The sequence below is a fragment of the Somniosus microcephalus genome, chromosome 15, assembly GCF_052327205.1.
Source record: "Somniosus microcephalus isolate GS21.2 chromosome 15, FLI_Smic_1.0, whole genome shotgun sequence".
In the NCBI taxonomy this organism is placed as follows: domain Eukaryota; kingdom Metazoa; phylum Chordata; class Chondrichthyes; order Squaliformes; family Somniosidae; genus Somniosus; species Somniosus microcephalus.
In genome coordinates, this window is record NC_141001.1 from 108,742,501 (window position 1) to 108,758,197 (window position 15,697).

The 15,697-nt window shown below is 42.0% G+C and overlaps 2 protein-coding genes across 4 annotated transcripts in view; both read right to left on the reverse strand.

The window, feature by feature from the left end:
• The window catches only part of LOC147107141 (uncharacterized), a 79,414-nt gene extending 73,471 nt beyond the window's left edge, over positions 1 to 5,943 (reverse strand). Inside the window, exon 1 of one of the 2 annotated variants that reach the window (XM_086008252.1) lies at positions 5,256 to 5,943. In XM_086008252.1, the coding sequence (XP_085864378.1) occupies positions 5,256 to 5,387 (132 nt within the window). In that variant the 5' untranslated portion in view covers positions 5,388 to 5,943. The remainder of the gene's footprint in view (positions 1 to 5,255) is intronic. The other variant, XM_086008253.1, reaches the window with a different exon arrangement.
• Positions 5,944 to 13,117: 7,174 nt separating this feature from the next.
• The window catches only part of qser1 (glutamine and serine rich 1), a 158,879-nt gene continuing 156,299 nt past the window's right edge, over positions 13,118 to 15,697 (reverse strand). For both annotated transcript variants that reach the window (XM_086008255.1, XM_086008254.1), the window contains 2 exons: positions 15,168 to 15,263; positions 13,118 to 14,595 (listed from right to left, as the gene is read on the reverse strand). In XM_086008255.1, coding sequence (XP_085864381.1) covers positions 14,455 to 14,595; positions 15,168 to 15,263 — 237 coding nt within the window. In that variant the 3' untranslated portion in view covers positions 13,118 to 14,454. The remainder of the gene's footprint in view (positions 14,596 to 15,167; positions 15,264 to 15,697) is intronic.

The window sequence follows — 15,697 nt, forward strand, 5'->3', positions numbered from 1 at the left end:
TAAGCAACAGGGTTTGTTGCCAGATACGGAGCTCAAAATCTCCGTATGTTTCAACATTAGCGCTGGTTTGTCCGGCAGTTTTGATGGGACGGCAACAGCTCGGTCCCGTCGGTGCTGGATAGCACAAAGTTTCCTGTACTGGCACTCGGCACTGCACTCTTACTACCAAGAGATGGATTCATGTAGCTCAGACTAAGTTCACATAGGTCATGCCATCATTCAGAGATGGATTCTAATCCAGTTTCAGAGGTTAAGGTGCATTAATCCACAGCAGCATTTTTTTGCCATTCTGTGATTAAAAGACCATTACATAAATGCATTATTGGGTGCACTGATTGAAATGTTGCATCCAGCAAAGTTTATCTTTAAATTAAAAATTACAAAAAAGAAACACTGGGATTATTTAATCTCTTCTTTAGAATTAACCTTCATGAAGACGTCTCTTAATTTGCAGAAACACAATTACTGTATAGGAATGAGTCAGCAAACGAGTGAATCAGCAATGAGAGTCATAGCGAAGAAGTTTGGCTGCACTTCTGGGCAGGAAAGCAACAGTAAAGTGGAGGAACTGAGCCATGGCCCAGTGGTAGAGCACTCTCGCCTCAGTCAGAAGGTTGTGGGATCAAGCCCCACTCCAGAAACTGGAGCACAAAATCAAGTGCAGTGCTGAGGGAGTGCGGCATGGTCAGAGGTGTTGCCTTTCGGATGAGACGTTAGGCCCCGTCTGCCCCCTCAGGTGGACGTAAAAGATTCCACAGCCACTATTTCGAAGAACAACAGGGGAGTTCCCCCGGTGTCCCGGTTGCTATTTATTGCTCAACCAACACCACTAAAAAACAGATTAGCTGGTCATTATCACATTGCTGTTCGTGGGACCTTGCTGTGCGCAAATTGACTGCTGGGTTTCCTACATTACAACAGTGACTATACTTCAACAAAGTATTTAATTGGCTGTAGTGAGCTTTGAGTCGACCAGAGGTCATGAAAGGCACTATATACATGCAAGTCTTTTTTTTTAATATATAAAAGGAGCCCAACAGCAGCATAACGAGCATGCTTGGTCATGTGCACCCGCACATAAAGAGCTGGCTAGGAGGGCACAATCAGATGGCTGGTATCATTGTTATGACAGCACCAGAAGGAAATGATTTACATGATCTATTCTGGAATACAAGTCTCTCAGGGGATACAGTAGCACTGATTTCACACTGAATGAAAACATTTTTTTAAATTCCAATAGGACAAACTAAACAGTCTAGAAACCCAAACCATGATATGCTATTGAGAGCACCCTCAAAAGTAGTACTTTTTTGTTAAAGTTAAGTACAGTACTTTCTTCCTGTTTATGGTTTAATTATTCAGTTTTCCTCTTTAATTTTGAAATTCACCATCATACTGAGTGCAACACATTGGGAGAATAATGATAAGCTGGTTCTCGGTCAAGGCTCATGAAAGTGTAATTTTCACAACCACATGTCTGTAAGACTACACAGCAACACCTTGCTTGAAAGGAAACATTACTGCGTCACTGGCTTGGGTTCAAGGTAGTTTTCACCATTTCCCACAGCTCGCCTACAGACATTTTAAAACGAATAATGTAATGCTTTACATTAAAGGAGAGATGAGTCACTGAGCCTCAACAGTCAAACAAAAATAACTAAAAAAAGGAACAATCCCAACAATACCACACTTAAATAATTTATTTAGCAAGTGTTTTTTTAAAAACATAACTTATAGCATTCCTAAACTCCACCACCATTATGCGGTCTAAATCTGACACTAACCAAACAAAACCTGATCAACACTGAAGAAATGTAAATAGACTTCAAAAGGAGCAGTTTAGTGCTTCCAATCCACTTGGGTCATGGTTTGGCCCACCTAGATTATTCAACAAACTAATTGGGTTTCACAGTAACCTACTTAAACCGGCACCAAAAGCAAACTTGGGGAAGAGTAAATCCAGCACTGGAGAGCAATTTGGATAACAATTAAACCCAATACACCCAAGGGCAGGGGGCGAGAGAACCACAATTAAACCCAATACACCCAGGGGCAGGGGGCGAGAGAACCACAATTAAACCCAATACACCCAAGGGCAGGGGGCGAGAGAACCACAATTAAACCCAATGGCAGGGGGCGAGAGAACCACAATTAAACCCAATACACCCAAGGGCCGGGGAGGGGGGGGGGGTGGGGAAGAGAGAGAGCCACAATTAAACCCAATACACCCAAGGACGGGGGGGGGGGGGGGCGTGAAGAGAGAGAGAGAACCACAATTAAAACCAGAACACCCAAGGGACGGGGCAACAATTAAAACCAGAACACCCAAGGGTCGGAACAATTAAAACCAGAACACCCAAGGGTCAGGACAACAATTAAAACCAGAACACCCAAGGGTCGGGGCAACAATTAAACCAAGCCACCCAAGGGCGAGGGGACAACAATTAAACCCAAAGGAGGAAGGGGCAATTAAACTCAGTGAAGAGGACAATAAATAAATCCAAGCCCAAGGGGAAGGAGACAATTAAACCCAAACCCAGGAGGAAGAGGGGGGAAACAATAAATGTCAAAGGGTGAGGCGGGCAACAAATTAACCTAAGGGAGGTGGGGGATGTACAACAATTAAACCCAACACACCCAAGGGCGAGGGGCAACAATTAAACCCAACGCACCCAAGGGCGAGGGGCAACAATTAAACCCAACGCACCCAAGGGCGAGGGGCAACAATTAAACCCAAAGGGGGAAGGGACAATTAAACTCAACAAACTCAGCGAAGAGGACAATATACCCAAACCCGAGGTGAAGGAGACAATTAAAACCAAACAACATCAATAACTTGTATTGAATATAGCATCTTTAATGTAGTAAAACGTCCCAAGGCGCTTCACAGGAGTATAATAAGAAAAGTATTTAACACCGAGTCATATAAGGAGAAATTAAGGCAGATGACCAAAAGCTTGGTCAAATAGGTAGGCTTTAAGGATCGTCTTAAAGGAGGAAAGAGAGGTGAAGATGTTTAGGGAGGGAATTCCAGAGCTTGGGGCCCAGGTAACAGAAGGCACAGTCATCAATGGTTGAGCGATTATAATCAGGGATGCTCAAGAGGGCAGAATTAGAGGAGCGCAGATATCTCGGGGGGTTGTGGGGGCTGGTGGAAATTACAGAGGGGCGGCCATGCAGTGATTTGAAAACAAGGTATTCCAAAGTGGGGGGGGGGGGGGGGGGGGAGAGAAGAGGTAAACACAATAATTAAATGCCAAAAGTTGAAGAGAGCAACAAATAAACCTAAGGGGGGGGGGGTAGAATAATTAAACCTAACACACCCAAGAGCAAGGGGCAACATTTAAACCCAAAGAGTGAAGAGGACATAGAAACATAGAAGATAGGAGCAGGAGTAGGCCATTCGGCCCCTCGAGCCTGCTCCCCCATTCAATGAGATCATGGCTGATCATCCAAATTCAGTACCCGGTCCCTGCCTTCTCCCCATATCCCTTGATCTCTTTAGCCTTAAGAAATATATCCAACTCCTTCTTGAATATATTTAATGAAGGAATTGGCCTCACTGCCTTCTGTGGTAGAGAATTCCACAGGTTCACCACTCTCTGGGTGAAGAAATTCCTCCTCATCAGTCCTAAAACCCAAGGGGACAGGAGACAATAAACCAACCCAAACCCAAGGGGACAGGAGACAATAAACCAACCCAAAGGGACAGGAGACAATAAACCAACCCAAAGGGACAGGAGACAATAAACCAACCCAAAGGGACAGGAGACAATAAACCAACCCAAGGGGACAGGAGACAATAAACCAACCCAAGGGGACAGGAGACAATAAACCAACCCAAGGGGACAGGAGACAATAAACCAACCCAAGGGGACAGGAGACAATAAACCAACCCAAGGGGACAGGAGACAATAAACCAACCCAAGGGGACAGGAGACAATAAACCAACCCAAGGGGACAGGAGACAATAAACCAACCCAAGGGGACAGGAGACAATAAACCAACCCAAGGGGACAGGAGACAATAAACCAACCCAAGGGGACAGGAGACAATAAACCAACCCAAGGGGACAGGAGACAATAAACCAACCCAAGGGGACAGGAGACAATAAACCAACCCAAGGGGACAGGAGACAATAAACCAACCCAAGGGGACAGGAGACAATAAACCAACCCAAGGGGACAGGAGACAATAAACCAACCCAAACCCAAGGGGACAGGAAACAATAAACCAACTCAAACCCAAGGGGACAGGAGACAATAAACCAACCCAAACCCATGGGGCCACGAGACAATAAACCAACTCAAACCCAAGGGGACAGGAGACAATAAACCAACCCAAACCCATGGGGACAGGAGACAATAAGCCAACTCAAACCCAAGGGGACAGGAGACAATAAACCAACTCAAACCCAAGGGGACAGGAGACAATAAACCAACCCAAACCCAAGGGGACAGGAAACAATAAACCAACTCAAACCCAAGGGGACAGGAGACAATAAACCAAACCCAAACCCAAGGGGACAGGAGACAATAAACCAACCCAAACCCATGGGGACAGGAGACAATAAACCAACCCAAACCCAAGGGGACAGGAGACAATAAACCAACTCAAACCCAAGGGGACAGGAGACAATAAACCAACCCAAACCCATGGGGACAGGAGACAATAAACCAACCCAAACCTAAGAAGAAGACAATAAATAAACCCATATCGTAGGAGGAGACACAATAATTAAATGCCAAAGGGTGAAAAGGACAACTCATAAACGCAAGGCGGTGTACAATAATTAAATCTAAAGAGTGAAGCGGGCAATAAATAAACCCAAACCCAAGGGAGGGGGTATAATGAAACAAAACCCCAAGGGTGATGAGGGCAACAATTAAACCCAAAGCTCAGCCCGCGATATGGGGTGGCTTCTCCCCTTTAATTTTTTTAATTAAAAACGGCGGCCGCTCTTCGCCCCCAATACCCACAAGCAGAGCGATTTAACCCCGGGGCAAATGTTAAATCCAGGCTGGGGATCTATCTGGGCAGTAGAAATAAACCTCCAGAGGGCGGATCAAAGGAAAAAGAGAGAGAGAGAGAGTGGGCCTCGGGCCGCCAACACACGGCGAGCGAGGAGAGTGAAAGCCGAGGCCAATGCTGCTGACGCTGCCCCGGGGCCAGGCCAGGCCGGGCCGGCCGGCGAGTGTCGGCTGGGCCCCGGACACACACACCACATCCCCACACTCGGTTAAATAAGCTCTTACCTCGATCTCAAAGTCGGGCAGGGCGAAGGCAGCCCGGAATAGGGAGCAGAAGTGCGCGACGGCCGGCACCTCCCACCAGGAGCGCAGCCGCTCGGCCGAGGCGCGGCCTCTCACACAGCCCGGCGGCGCCATGGTGCCATCCGGCCGGGCCAGCGCCGCCTCGGTCAGTCAGTCAGTCAGACAGACAGAGAGACTTTCTTTCCTCACGTCGACGACGACGGGTCGTTCAGTCAGATTTTCTTTCTTTCCTCACGTCGACGACGACGACGGGTCGCTCAGTCAGATTTTCTTTCTTTCCTTCCTCACGACGCCGCCGGGTCAGTCAGACTTTCTTTCCTCACCACGACAACGACGCCGCAGCGGCCCACAATCGCCGCGCTGCGCTGCCGTTCGGCCGCGTTTGTCTCTCTCCCCCTCCTCAGCGTCGTCGACGCCGCCCGCCCCGGCGCCTACCACCTCCAGCCACGCATAAAGAGGGGAGTCCAGCACAGCAATCCCCACAAAAAACACCCGCAAAATAAACTCAATCACTCTTACACACACATTTTCATTTAGCAATATATAGATATATCTACTTGATTTATAATCGTTGATTCACTATCTTATTCCTGCTCATGTGCTACTTCACTCCTCTTTCCCCCCTCCCACCCGATGGTACAGGCCCAGTGGGGAGAGCCGGAAGTCGGCTGGTTAGAATTGGAACCTTGAGCCGGTCGCCTACCGGCCACTCCCAGCATTTACAGAGATTTGTATTTCCACACCATTTCAGGACGTCACCAAGTGCTTGACAGTCAATTACTGTAATTACTTTTTTTCAAAAAGCCAAATACTGCAGGTGCTGCAAATCTGAAATAAAAACAGAAAATGCTGGAAATACTCAGCAGGTTGGGCAGCATCTGTAGAAAGAGAAACAGAGCTAATGTTTCAGGTCGATGACCCTCAGAACTGGAAAAAGTTGGAGATGGAACAGGTTTTTAACATAGGAGATAGGAGCAGGAGTAGGCCATTCGGCCCCTCGAGCCTGCTCCACCATTCAATGAGATCATGGCTGATCATCCAAATTCAATACCCTGTCCCTGCTTTCTCCCCATAGCCTTTAATCCCTTTAGCCTTAAGAAATATATCTAACTCCTTCTTGAATATATTTAATGAATTGGCCTCAACTGCCTTCTATGGTAGAGAATTCCACAGGTTCACCACTCTCTGGGTGAAGAAATTCCTCATCTCTTTTAAGCAAGTGTAGGGGCCGGGAGAGAGCAAAAGGGAAGGTCTCTGATACGATAGAAGGCAGAAGAGATTAAAAGACAAAAGGGATGATGGTGCAAGGCAAAAGAAGATAGTAATGGGATAAGTTAAGAAACAAAAGATTACTCTAGATGAAGTGTAAATGGCAATGGCAGAATGATTGACAGCTGCTATGTGAGAGAGAAAAAAAAGTTGGGGCAGAGGTTATGGTCTGAAATTGTTGAACTCGATGTTGAATCCAGAAGGCTGTAAAGTGCCTAATCAAAAAATGAGGTGCGGTTCCTCGAGCTTACGTTGAGCTTCATTGGAACAGTGTAAAAGGCAGAGTACTTTTACTTTTTGTTGTTGTAGTGTGGTCACTATAGGAGATGCGGCAAGTCAATTTGCTCACTAAAATTGGCAATTGCCAGCAAGAAGTAGTAAAGTTAAGCATATGCTATTTAAGCTTCTTAAAGGGGTACAAGCAATAAGGACTGTAACTTAACCACAAATGAAAAGGAAACTTAAATTACTATTGCCCAGGGTGTGATGATGTACTCCAGTCCCTCCACTACCCATCAGTCACAGAAGGCCTCAAGCATGCCAGTGGACACCGCGTGCTCCATCTCCAGGGACATCCAAAGCAAGTTCCCGCAAACTGCAATGTAATCTTAATTAGATAACTTATTTTTGGTGATGTCTGAGGGATAAACATTGGCCCCAGGATGAACTCCCTAGCTCTTTAAAATAGTGCCATGGGATCTTTTACGTCCACTCGGAAAGGCAGATGGGGCCTCGCTTTAACGTCTCATCTGAAAGACAGCACCTCCAACCATGCAGTGCTGGATTCCTAGATTTTTGTGTTCGAAGTCTCTGGCAGGACTTACTACTGCTGTGCACACAGTGCAAGGGTTTCTAAACTATATTGCATTTCCCCCCCAAGTTGGAAGTTTTTATATTTTATATATATACACAAATTTGTAACAGATTTTTACATATGGTGCACTTATGTGAGTATATGAAATAAAAGTCCATCGTGAAACTGCTGTTGATCTCCTCCTACAGCAGCAGAATTAAAGGAATGATTATAAACTGTGAAACCAAGAGCGCAGTTAAACTAGTTATATCATGGGGGAAGCTGCTGTGAGAGCACAGGATATTACCACATCGCAAACCAAATTTTATTTTAACTTTGGTTGGTTTTAGAATGTGAATTGCACTATAAATAGGACTGTAGAATTAAGCACTTACTGCAAGCATCCTTCACTGCAAATATGTCTGGTGCTTTTCCAGTGGCAGTAAGCCAGGACTCATGTTGGTAACAACTTCTTATCGTGTCCACGGACAGTCTATACATTGGTAACTATAATCTATTTATCCTGAGAATTCGGTAGACTAAGCTATTTAATTCGTGTAATGGCCAATTGAGAACCGCGTTACAGATAACGCATTCTGTTTGAAAGGCTTAACATCCGAGAAATGTAGAATAACACATTTTGTTTGAAAGTCTCAACATTCAAGAAACATGAGATAATCGAAGATTGGAAGTCTTATAAGAAAGCTCAGAAGCGGGACATCATTGCTAGATTGAGAACGATTTTGGAAAGACCTGTCAATCTGAATGTAACGATCAACATTCGCGCACAAAATTAAAGCCACAGGCTGTCAAAACCAGCCACGCCTGACAAGTTTAGGTTACTGCTACTAAATATAGCAACCATCAGCCTCAAAATACGATGGTGTAAACCAAAGCAGTTATTGCTATTCTACCATTTGGGAAAACTAAGCAAGTTGGATCTTATCCATTATCTATATGACGTAATAAGGTTAAAAAAAACAGGAAAGGCTTATGATAAAAATCCTAGTTTAAGAGTGAAAAAAAACTGATAACCATATTACATCATGATCATTTACAGGAAAGACAGAAACTTGGGTTTTGCAACCTTGAAAGAAGGATGTAAAGAAATTTTTAGAGATCGCTAACAACTTGCATTTATATAGCGTCTTTAACGTATTAAAATGTCCCGAGGTTCCTCACAGGAGCGTCATCAGACAAAAATTGACACCACGCTAAGAGATATTAGGACAGGTGACCAAAAGTAGGTTTTAAAGAAACATGGCAGTGGAGTTTAGAGAGGAATTGGACAGCTTAGGGCCAAGACGCCAGAAGGCACAGCCATCAATGGTGGGACTAAGGATGTCGAGGAGACACAACAGGTCAGAGTTGGAGGGAGGGATGTAGGGCTGGTGGAGGTTACAGAAAGGGAGGGACGAGGCCATAGAGGATTTGAACATGAAATGAGAATTTTAGAATGAGGTGTTGCTGGACCAGGAGCCCATGTCAGTCAGCGAGCACATGGATGATGGGCGAATGGGATTTGGTGCGAGTTAGGATACAGGCAACAGTTTTGTATGAGCTTAAGTTTATGGAGGGTGGAAGATGGGAGACTGGCCAGGTAAAAAAAAATTTCAGCAGGAGATGGCTGAGGCAGGGGCAGAGACGGGCGATATTATGAAGGTGGCAGTAGGCAGACTTTGTGATGGAAAGGCTATGGGGTCGGAAGCTCAGCTCGGGGTCAAATAGGATGGCAAGGTTGCGAACAGTTTGGTTCAGCCGGAGGCAGTAGCCAGGGGGAGGGATAGAATTGGTAGCTAGGGAAGTGTTTGTGGCAGGGGCCGAAGACAATGACTTGTCTTCCCAATGTTTAATCGGAGGAAATTACAGCTCATTCAGGACTGGATGTCAGACAAGCAATCTGACAACACAGAAGCAGTGAGGTGAAGTCAAGGGAGATGGTGGTGAGGTAGAGCTGGATGTCACCAACGTACATGTGAAACCAGACATATTTTCGGATGCTGTCGAAGGGCAGCATGTTGATGAGAAATAGGAGGGGCCATGGATAGGTCCTTGGGTGTCTCCATTAGTAATGTTGCAGGAGCGGGAAGAGAAACCATTGCAGGGGATTGTCTGGCTCGGACTGGATAGGCATGAGTGGAACCAGACTAGGGCAGTCCCAATTATCTGGACAATGGAGGAGACATTGTAGGAGGATGGTGTGGTCAACCGTGTCAAAGGCTGCAGAAAGGTCGAAAGGATGAGATGGTATGGGACTTTGATCAGGGCTGTTTCAGTGCTGCGGCAGGGGTCAAAACCTGATTGGGAAGGTTCAAATATTGGAGTTGCAGGAAGTATGAGCATGGATTTGGGAAGCGAAAACACATTCAAGGTCTTGAGAGGAAAGGGAGGTTGGAGATGGGGTGGTAGTTTGCAAGGACAGAGGGGAAAAGGGGGTGCTTTTTTTGGAGAAGATAGGAAACAGTATAGAAAAGATAAACTCAAAATACAACTTCCAACTGAAATGGGAAATTGAGCACAGAATCTTAGTGACTCGTCAGTGCAGTACTGACTTTTGCCTTTCAAAACCTCGGTGTCCCTAAGTGCATTACGGTCAATGAAGTACTTTTGAAGTGTAGTCACTATTGTAATGTAATATACTGAGAAAGTGCTACCATGTCAGAGACGTATTCTTCAAGTAAGGCATTAAACGAAGGCCCTACTTTGTTTACATCATGGCCGATATTCTTCAACCAACACCACCAAAAATTAACTGGTCAATAATCTAATTTGCGGGACCTGGCTATCATGTTTACCCACATAAGTGACTGTACTTCAAACTCATTCATTGTACATGAAGCAGTTAGGAAGTTTTTGAGAGACATGATAAGAAATGCAAGTTCTTTCTTTAAATGGCGACAGTGGGATATGGAGTACAGGGTCAAACTGGCAAAAGGCAATGTTGGGACTAATAAAAAAGTTCCTCATACAGTATTAAAAAGTGATCACAATGTGGTTGGTTCCCACAGTAGGGTAATGGAGTAAAAACTTTGGGAATCATTTAATAGTCAGAGGGACTATTGTGTTTTTTCCCCCCTGGCTACTAAGCTTGGAGAGGCTCAATAAATTCCATGTCCATTTCAACCTTGCATGGTGACAATTTCTACAGAGCTCACCAATGATGCCAGTTTCTCAAAATCTATCAGGCCTTTTAGGTACCAAAGTATATATATATATTTTTTTAAAAAGCATCAGTTATTTTCTACATTAAGTTTTGCACTGCCCCAACTGGATATACATCTGCCAATTATTTATATTAGCAACTAAATTATATATGACCTCAAAGTGTCAGTTACTAACACCACAATCAAAATGAGGTCCAGTTACCATTAATGATGTTGCATTGACATCAGTAACACGACCCCAATTGACTGGCTTCAGTAACTTGACACTTTGAGGGACAATGCAAACTTGAACAGAAAATGATTTTTTGCAGCTTTTTAAAAAACAACTTTGTTGGACCTTGCTGAGAGTAATTTGGCTGCTGCAATCCCTTACAACAGTGACTACACTTCAAACGGTACTTCACTGACCGTGAAGCACTTTGGGATATTATGAAAAGTGCTAGAAAAGTAAAATACAAACAGAAAATGCTGAAAATACTCAGCCGATCAGACAGCATCTGTGGAGAGAGAAACAATGTTAACATTTCAGGTCGATGACCTTTCATCCAAAAAATTAAAGTGCAGTTGTTCTATCTATCTGCACACCAAGTTCCCTCTACTCCATTTCAAATCTTGCCAATTAAGGTGCATTTCCTTTCTCTATTTTTTCCAAAATGTATTACTTCACATTTTTCTACACTGAATTTCAAAATATCCTGTTTATACAAAAACATAAGCAAAATGACATCCTGTGCATACAAAAAACACAAATTTGAATATTGTGCAACATCTATATATATAAAGCGGTACTTCTGTCATTCTGTCTGTCATTTCCTGTGTGTGTTTCGGGTATACACTCAAAAGTTACAGGGCGTACCTACGCGCGCGTTACCTCCAAAGAAAGCTTACGCTTCAGAGACGGTTTTAAGTGTATTTACTTTTCGGTCGGACGAAAATTGTTCGCGCCTTATGCAAAAAACCTTCAAAATTAAAAACATACACACAGTGACACACACAGGGCCCTAAAGCCTGCCACTCGATTTAAAATGTTACCCAGCACCAGATTCACAAACGGACACAGACATCGCCCCAAAGCCTACCACTCGATTTAAACCGCCTGCCCCAAAACAGTCCCGGCAACCTCCTAGCTAGTGGATTATGTATCTGCCACTTAACTGCTCACCTAGCAATGTCCTCTTGGGAGTTTTTCCATGATGCACCCAACCCCTCTATTTTAGAATTCTTATCTTCATATTCAAATCTCTCCATGGTCCCACCCCTCCCTACGTGTAACCCCCCTGAAGCCCTACAACACGCAGAACTCTATGTTCCTCCCACACAAACCTCGAGTGCAACCCCCCCACTTCCTTTGCCCCATTAGAGGCCTGCTCCTTCAGCCATCTAGGCCTCAAGCTCTGAAATTCCCTCCCTAAACCTCTTTGCCTCTCTCTCTTCCTTTATGACACTCCTAAAAACCTACCTTCTGATCACCTGTCCCAACATCTCTGCCTTTGGCTTGAAGTCAATTTTTGTCTTGTTACGTTCTGGTGAAGCGCCTTGGGACATTTTACTACGTTAACAGCATTATATAAATGCAAGTTGTTGTTGAAAAATAAAATGTGAAAAATTTTGGGAGTGAAAGGGATATTACCTAAATCCAAAATCTCATTCAGATGGCATTTCTGTTGTATAAGTTTTTCCGTCACTAGATGTCAGTGTGGGATGCTGTAAACTTTAGTGCTAAAGGTTGATACGCCTTGGGAGGCAACAGAGCCAAATGACTGACTTTGTATTAAACCAAAAAAGAAAAAACAAGTCAAGTCCAACACAAGAGTTGCATTATCAAGTGTCTCACCAGTTATTTACAATGGTCTCTGTGCCCCATGCAAAACTTATAAAAAGATGGAGATCTCCAGTGATAATAAAATAACACAGAGATATTAAATACACCACTTACAACTTTAAAAACTTCAGACGCACTTGTTACACGAATGGGATTCATCTAAAACAGATTTTTAGACTGGGGTTCTTGGAGATAACATGCTTCAAACAGTGCATCAAGAATTCTACATTTTTAGGGCATATGTTGACTTACTAACACTTTACTGCTGTTGCTATATATGCCAAAAATAAAACATTTTCCACAAATAGAGCGCTAGTTTCCTTTGAGTAACTGATGCCATCTTTGGGCAGTTAGGACTGAATTACATCTGCACACCATGATTCAAATATCCCCGCCCTCTAACTCCAGTTCACCTGAAGACTACATTTAGTCTTTAATTCCTATGTGCAAAACCACAGATCAACTGGTACTCACAGGGAGCAACATCTAGCGGTAGCAAATTATTGCACAGGTCATTAAAAATAGAAAAGCGCCAAAAACAAAACTGCAAAAGGATGACTTCCATTCAGGTAACTGCGTAGCTCCAGGGGAAAATAATAATTTGCCTTTTACTGGCTGTAAGTGGAAAACTGTTCCATTTCCAGCATGGACTTGCCACCTCAAAATTAATAAATAAAACAGCACAAAAATATTTTACAGGAAATAGTTTGGCATCATTGCTTCTGAAATTTCCAGAATGTACAGCAGTAATGATTTAAAGACACAACTGAAGCAATAAACAATGTGGGAAGAGGAATTTTAAAAAATCACTTTAAGGGTTAATTTGGTGGAGTAAAACATCATGGTTCACAGTAACAACTAGAGCAGAAGCTAAACCACCAGGGTGACAATATTCTAGAAAACATTATCCATAGTAACAGTCAAAATCAAGAAGTGGAATTAAACTACTTTTACAAATGTACTGTATATATTGCTGAATTGTTAAACATTTATCATGGTACAATATAAAGATGGATTTTTTTGGCATTAGGTTTAGTAGGAAATTTATTTTCATGTATCAGAAAATAATTGCAATGTGTAACACAGCTACACTTAAAAAGGCAAAACTAGTCCAATATGCATATCTGGTAAACTTGAAGCAAACTTGTATTAACAGGAAAACAGAAATAGTAGTTTACCTCAGTATATAAAGTATACAATGTGATCAACATATAAATGAAAAGAATTTACTGGAAACAATGCAAAGTGTATTACAAAGATACATGAACATAATTCAAACCACAATATTTTCTCTGAAAAATACAACTATTGATGAGATAAAATGTACAATTTAATTTTTTTAAAGAAATATGGGTATAAAGGCAAAATAATTCTTCTTCAAAACAGGGAAAATAGATGTGTTCATCACATTTTCATTATCAGAATTGACACAAATAGCCATAGGATTGCACCAACTCCACGTCCAGTTTACTGAACTTGTTATTTTTTTATTTATTTTTTTAAGTAAAAGGAGTCTGTAAAGCAACAAAATTATATATTTTCTGATGGCAAATTTTCTGTAAAGAATGTCATGACACACCAACTTTCTTTACAATATGTATGGAAATTTGGTAGGCAGACATTACAAAGATACTGTTGGCCTCTGCCTGCCTCGTCTTGTAGGTCAGTAAGAGGCAGGTAATCAACTTTAAAGCATTTCTTGTTGAACAAAACAGTTTCCTAAAGTGTTTAAACTACTATTAATAAAGAAAATCATAATATACTTAGTGCATGCCTTGCCATTTTGATCAGTCACAAAAGGTTTTTTTTTTTAAAAAAAAGGTATTTTCTTTTTTTTGGAAATAAACGTTACTCAATACCTCAAGTTCACAATACAAATAAATCAAAAACATTGGCCATCATAAAAATGTGGTTACAGACATAATTAATATACTCCAAACGCCAAAATGTGTTTTCTTGGCCACCACGACCGCTTAGCTATGGGCCAAAATACAAGGTCCATCAGAGCCCATGAGTGCCACTATTACAAGCTTAGTCGAGCATCACTAGGGATGCCAAAGTTCATTTCAATATGTCGCCATGATATTTTATTAGTGCCATTGATTTGACCGTTGAAAAATCTCATATGTACATTTATAAACACTTCTGCTGTGCTTGTGTCAGAAGGTCGCCAAATTTTTCAAAGAGGTCCTCCACCCATTTCTCGTTTTCCATACATTGCTGGATTGTTTCAACTTGGCCTAGATCTTTATTCTGTTTTAGAATGGAAGCAGCCTGTCCAAAGGATAGTTGAAAAAACGTTGGAAAAAGTTAAAAGAAATACGTACAACAGATTGGCTTTGCATTGAATACTTTTTTTTTTAAATAGTGTAAAACTTTTGGCAACTGAACTTTTTGTAGCTCAACTTACTTCTATTCAAAGTAACAATCAAAATATTAGATAGACAAAATCTGCATGCACCCTGACTGTTACCATTTGTTGTTAGCAAATTATGTACACTAAATCATTTTCAGAACAAAATTTACTATTAATTATATTTACAACCACCACAAAAAGGAATCTGTGGGATTTCTGTACTTCATTTAATTTACAGTACTAACTTGCAGCAAACATATTATGAAAGAACTGTGCTGTGAAATGATGCACCAAAATCGAAGAAAGAAAGAACACATCTTTGAACAAGTGCTGGATTGCATATGTGCATTTTTGGAAAAGAGGTCGAATGCTCAAGTTTTAAATCTAGGATTTATAAAATTACCCTGGGATCTGCTTTATCTTGTTGCAATTTAATAAAATGATATGAATCCAACCATGTACTAAACATTGCATAATGTAAAATACTCACCTCTTTCTTGCATATCAGGTAGGTGTGATATTTATAGTGATGAAGAGTGTGATATAAAGTACAGCACTGCAATTTCTCTTGATCTACAGTAAACTCCTAAGTTTAAAATACAGAACAAAATTCAGTAGAAAGTATTAACTGATTTTCTAAAAATTGATATCACTCAGCCAACTGATATGGTCATAACACAGTACAATGCAAACACTTGGTCAGATGGTATCAGCATTGGGATGACAAACATTAGATGTGCTTTTATTCTTCAACTTATGTGGGAAGTCACTGAAAATATAATGTGAAATAGTTCAGTCTTCCTTGCCACATTTTCTGTTTACCCTATCTTCAGCATTGCATGATCTAATAACACACCACTGATTCCCAGCTTCACAATTATTTAAATAAACTGAATAGTTATCTAGCTATTCTAAAAATGTGCCTATCCCATTGACCATTTCCCATATTCTCAGCTGAAATAAGGACATATTTTTGGGAACTGCTTAAACAGGGAGGATTTTTTGACAGAGGATTTCTGA